Source organism: Antrostomus carolinensis, unplaced genomic scaffold (assembly GCF_000700745.2).
Source record: "Antrostomus carolinensis isolate BGI_N321 unplaced genomic scaffold, ASM70074v2 scaffold19126, whole genome shotgun sequence".
NCBI lineage: Eukaryota > Metazoa > Chordata > Aves > Caprimulgiformes > Caprimulgidae > Antrostomus > Antrostomus carolinensis.
This window is the reverse complement of record NW_010324190.1, coordinates 47,031-52,869: the sequence shown is the minus strand read 5'-3', so window position 1 is coordinate 52,869 and position 5,839 is coordinate 47,031. Positions and strand designations below refer to the sequence as shown.

The 5,839-nt window shown below is 39.2% G+C and overlaps 1 protein-coding gene across 1 annotated transcript in view; it reads left to right on the top strand.

Moving 5' to 3' along the window:
• Positions 1-1,321: 1,321 nt before the first annotated feature.
• The window catches only part of LOC104527201 (A disintegrin and metalloproteinase with thrombospondin motifs 20-like), a gene marked incomplete at its 3' end in the record, with an annotated part of 12,443 nt that continues 7,925 nt past the window's right edge, over positions 1,322-5,839 (top strand). Inside the window, exons 1-3 of the mRNA XM_010170856.2 lie at positions 1,322-1,378; positions 1,589-1,756; positions 2,994-3,167. Coding sequence (XP_010169158.2) covers positions 1,322-1,378; positions 1,589-1,756; positions 2,994-3,167 — 399 coding nt within the window. The remainder of the gene's footprint in view (positions 1,379-1,588; positions 1,757-2,993; positions 3,168-5,839) is intronic.

Below are 5,839 nucleotides of genomic sequence, written 5' to 3'. Positions count from 1 at the left end.
CACAAGGACTAGACATGCCCTGTCTGGCAGCCCTCTGGAGCCAAATTTAGGCCTCACAGGTGAAAGCCATTGGGGAAGGAAGGACATGTGTGTTTTCCTAACACATTGTAGGAGGGGGTTAAGGAACTCTGTGCTGCACTTCACTTACATACAACTGAAGAATAAAAAGGAAGAAGGAGTTTGGGCGTCCGTTATGTCTACAGCTGTTGTTCTCAGGCATATATTTGCCAGGTTTTGTACTGAAAGGTGGATGTTCTGAACTTCATTTCCTGAAAATAGAAGATATATCCTTTAAAAAATTCTTGATTTCGGTAGTGTGTAATGCTAGTGACGTAGATGACAATGTAGGATAAAAGGAAGAGAAATACCTTAGGTGCTTTGGAAGAAAGTCTTTATTTAAATCCTTCTTTTCACATCCACTTAGAAATTAAATTTTAATTTGACTCTTAATTCCCTACCTGATTGCATGGGAAATGTTTGTCCAGGTGTGAAATAAAGCACAGAGGAAATCCTAGAACAAATTAAGCATGTTCTTTTTCTAGACAGAAAAGGAATTAACTCCATTGATCAAAACTTTTTGATAGGATGACATAAAAGAGGAAGATTAATGGCAAGATTAAAATAATAATAATACTTAATTGAATACATTCAAAATGCTCATGATCCAAGGTAAATCAGCTGATTAGCCACCTAATTTGGAAGAACTTGTTTGATCAAAAGTTCCCTAGGTCCTGCAGCTCTGCTCTGAAGGTGAATAGGACAGCCCTGGTTTGAAGAATTAAATTCAAACCTCACTAGAGTCTCATGGCAGTCCAGGAATAAAACAGAGGAATGGTCCTTTCTCCAGAAGAGACTGATCTGTTGGACATGCTGTAATCATGGCTAGTGTGTACTGCCAGGGTGGGTTTGACAAAACGTGTCTGCAGCCCCATTGGTTTTATGTTGGAGGGAGGGAGGTCCTAAAGACAGTCATGTATATCATAGGAACTTTCTGGAGGAAACAGAATACCGGGGCAGCGGGGCAAGGCTATGCTTCCAGGGACTGCACCATAGCCTGTAATGTCTACTTTATACCTCCTCTCTTGCCTCTGTGTCACATATAGCAAGATACTGAAAGCTCATGGAAGTGAGGTGCCAGAGCAAACACTACTTTGTAGCCTAATAGTTGGAAACATGCGTGTCCACGATTTTGCGTTTTCCTTTCTTTCATTCTTATGATAAGCATAATGCGTACATGAAAATAGCAATATATGTACTGGCAACAGAAGGCTACTAGAGCATGTTCTTGTGAGACTGTCACATCAAGCTGTCTCCTGCATAGATGTGGATGGCCGAGCTCAGATATTTGTCAGTGACGATATCAATGAATGAACAAGATGTGAGAGATGTTTGGCATCTGACCAGTAATGCTCAGTATGAGAGAGAGCTTACACAGAAATTTCAGATATGTACATTAGATGTTGTGTCATAATGTAGAAACTTATTCCTATAATCATAGGGTCCATTTTGGGTGAGACCACACCTCCTTCTGGTTTTTGTATTACTTTGGGATTTTTAGTAAAGTAATGAAATACACTTCTCTTTTCAGTGTTCTGTTTCCTGCGGGAAAGGTTTGAAGTTTCGTGATGTGCATTGTTTTAATAGCTTCCAAGCTAAAGTAGAGGAAGGAAACTGCAGACATTTGAAAAAACCACGGATGTACAAAATATGCAGAGCTGGAAGATGTCCTACTTGGAAGGCCAGCAGATGGAAAGAGGTATGTAAAATCTGCTTTAATTATGTTTCCTATGGGAGTACAAGACAAGATCATACTCATGACAAACTGCTTCAATGGAAATGGTTGTCAGGAAGTTTTTTTTATATGCACATTGCAATGAAATCTACAAATTAGCAAGCAGTTCATTATATTTTCTTTTTCTTTCTTTTATGAAAACTGAAAGTATTTGGTAATCTGAACCTCGTAATGGATAGGTACTTAGGAGTTGCCTCAACTTACCTTGTAACTTCAAACTGACAGTAAATTTTTAAAGTTTACTTCTTACCTTCAGTGATAATTTAAGTAGTATCCCTGTAATTGCTGTCATAATCTGAATATTGAAGTGAAGCCAGGTTTGTGGGGGAAGGATAAGAAAAAGGGCTTGTGGGCACACACAGTGGCCTTTTCACTGGTTTGGTCTCCTGAGAGATCTCTCTTCTTGTGAAATTGTATGTAACTGAGCACATGGTAATGTTTTGCATTTCACTCTTTCAAAATCTAATTCCCCAACACTGATAAAAACACATTACCACTTTGCACAATTTGGCCACACTTGATAGAGCAGTGTGTACTTCGTGATTAGGCTTGAGTCTTTAGTAAGGCTTTGGGAGCTAACCCTGCTTCTGACTGGGGTAAAAGGGGGCTGCCTATCTCAGAAAGCCTTAGTATTGTAGTGAAATACCTTTGGCCAGGAAGGAGGAAAATGTTAAGGATTTTAACCTTCTTAAGCTCCTTGGGATTCAAAATCCTTTGTACTGCCTGCAAAATAAAAGGTATCCTCAAAATGCTGCACTGTTTGCAAGATTTTTCTAACCTGCCATACTGAGATTTTTTTCTTTCATTTTAATATTTGCATTTTAAAACAATAGACAAGACTGTCAGTCTCTAGAAAGGAATGATGTAAACTCAGAACTTAAACATTTTGATCTGCCAAAATGTAAACTTTTACTTTACCTATGCCTATAGTGATTGTTACTACTGTGAATTAAGATAAGCAGAAAGATCATTCTAGGTAACTCTGATGTATTTATTTTCCATATTTCTTACAAATTTTGATTTTAATTGTAGTTTTACATTTTCAACATAAATTTATTCAGATACAATAAAACACTAGTATGGTAGAGGCTGTGAAGTATATTTTAGATAATATCCTAAGAATTTTTAACAGTGGCAACTATACCATCTTCTAGGGACTGTCTCATTTCACACTAACATAACTAATTTTGATCCATTTTAGTGTTCTGTATCCTGTGGAGTGGGGATTCAGCAAAGGGACATCTACTGTCAGCTGAAGGGCCTAGGTCAAGTGAGTGAAGCGATGTGTAATCACGGTACCCGGCCTGTCAGCAAAAGGCATTGCTGGCTGCCTGCCTGCGTGCAGTATCAGTGGTTGGCAGGTGAATGGGAAGATGTAAGTAAGGCTTTCAACTTGTATGAAGTAACTGAGTGATGTTATCAGTTTTCTTTTTTTTTTCTTCCTTTTTTTTTTTTTTTTTTTCCTTTTCCCTTCCATGTTTGGGTACATGTCTAATAGCTGCTGTGTTGCAGAATAACAAGTGACCATGCTGGGTATTTTGAGGGTCAAGCTTGCAAAACTAAAAAGAGTGACTAAGAATGTCAAATTCTCTTAAACAGAATTTGCTTGTCTACTATTGTAGAAAAAAGCTCCAGTGTAGCGCTGAGGAGGTCCCTGTTGATAGACCTGTGTATCTTGAATACCAAGTTCTCTACATGGTGCATAAAATATTTAATAAAACCTCATTAAGAAATATCATTTTAAAATTATCTTTTTTAAGAATAGAAATACAAATGAAATGTCAGCCCAACATAAAATCCTCACAGGTAAAACCTTTGGTGATAATTTTTTTCAAGAAGATCTGTATGGGAGACTTACCAGAAAAGATAAGAAGCAAAATAAGACTCAGCATTCTCCTACTAAATATGCATTTTCATATTTCAGAAAATCTAAAGATACCTTCAGGAGATAGCTTTCATTTTTAAAGATGTGAAGACTATTTTCTATATGCTAAAAATTTGATAGCTTTTGTATCCATGTATCCAAACATACAAATATATTTGAAGAGATAGGGAGAAAGAAAACCAAAAAATATGTATAATACCTGAAGTGGTGTACAGAAGACCCTGTTTCTTACTGTAACATTAAACAAAAACCCAGTTTGTGCAGTTGTGGTATCTTAATAACCTGCACTCCTAAATTTCCCAGGGCAAGCCCCATGAAACTTTGAATACAAAGACTCAAAAGGCTCAGGGACAAAATGCTGCAGACATGACTATTGTTAATATATAAATCATTTGTTGGTACTCTGCAAAACCTGGATGTATTCATGCAGTTGAAACACACATAAATTCCTCTGTTCAGCTATATTGAGGGAAAGCTGACAATACATATTTCTTTCATGTGTTCTTATATGAAACTGTTAAAATCAGGAATTAGTGCAAGTGGCTCAGAATGTCCTTTTAGTACAAATCTACACTTTCGGAGAATGAGGGTGAATTTGTCTTTCCTGTTAAACATTTGTATAATCCAGCTGGGTATTCAGAGCTCTCCACTACAAATGCATTGCGTTTCACTACATCTTCCGGCTAGTTCATAATTTCTTCCACATGGATATTGCTGTTTGCTTGAAATTCCTGTGTTCAGTTCCCTTCTCTCACCAGATTCATATGTATTAATAGTAGTCCAAGTGTTTATCCATCTGTATTCCACTCCTGGTGTGGTACAACCTCCACTGAACTCGCAATATTTTGCCCAGCTGTCTCAGCTCCTAGTGCTCGTGTGTCATTTCCTTGCCTCACCAGTCACAGCATAGCAGAAAAATTTCCAGATCTAGCATTTCTTCAGCTTGCAACTGGAAAGTTGGCTGATAGCAGCAGCCAGCATTCTCCTACCAAATATGCATTTTCAAACTAAAGAGAAGAATATCTGCAAGACTAATGTATAAAACATAAGAAAGGATTTTTCTGCCTGTCTCCATTACCTCATGACTGGGTTATTCCTTATGTGGCTAATATTCTGAGCTGCTCCTTGCCATTAAAAGATCAAGTGTTTCTGTATGTTACACCAGCCAACTGTACCCACTCTCCACCCCCTCATACAAGTCCACAGCAAAGAAGTTACCCTAGGGATGGGACCAGGCTCTGCACAGTGTCGCATGTTGGGAAGGCAAGAGGCGACAGGAATAAGGTGAAGCCACAGAGGTTCAACCTGAAAGTTATGAAAAACTTTTTTCTCCATGAGGACAATTCAGGCACTTGAATGGACTTCCCAGCGAATTTGTGCAGTCTCCATCCTCTGAGATTTTCAAGACCTGACTCGATAAAGTTAGAGGTTTCCTCTGGCAGAGTTCTTTTACCATACAGTGTCTGTTTTTTATACTTTAAGTTGCCTCTTTGAGTCAATAATAAAATTTGAACAATATATTTGCTCTATGTATCAGACCTTGATAAGTCTTCTAATTGACTGGTTTTGGGTCCAAATTGTAGAATCATAGAATCATAAAATGGTGAAGGTTGGAAGGGACCTTAAAGACCAGCTAGTTCCAACCCCCCCTGCCATCAGCAGGGACATCTTCCACTAGATCAGGTTGCTCAAAGCCTCATCCAACCTGGCCCTAAACAATTGCAGGGAGGGGACATCCACAACTTCCTTGGGCAACCTGTTCCAGTGTCTGACCACCCTCACAGTGAAGAATTTCTTCCTCATATCTAATCTAAACCTACCCTCTTCCAGTTTAAACCCATTTCCCCTTGTTTTGTCATTAGTTGCCCTTATGAAAAGTCCCTCCCCAGCTTTCTTGTAGGCCCCTTCAGGTATTGGAAGGCCGCTATAAGATCTCCCCAGAGCCTTCTCTTTTCCAGGCTGAACAGCCCCAACTCTTTCAGCCTGTCCTCATAGGAGAGGTGCTCCAGCCCTCGGATCATCCTCGTGGCCCTTCTCTAGACTCGTTCTAACAGGTCCATGTCTTTCTTGTGTTGGGGGCTCCAGAACTGGACACAGTACTCCAGGTGGGGCCTTACGAGAGCAGAGTACAGGGGGAGAATCACCTCCCTCGACCTGATGGC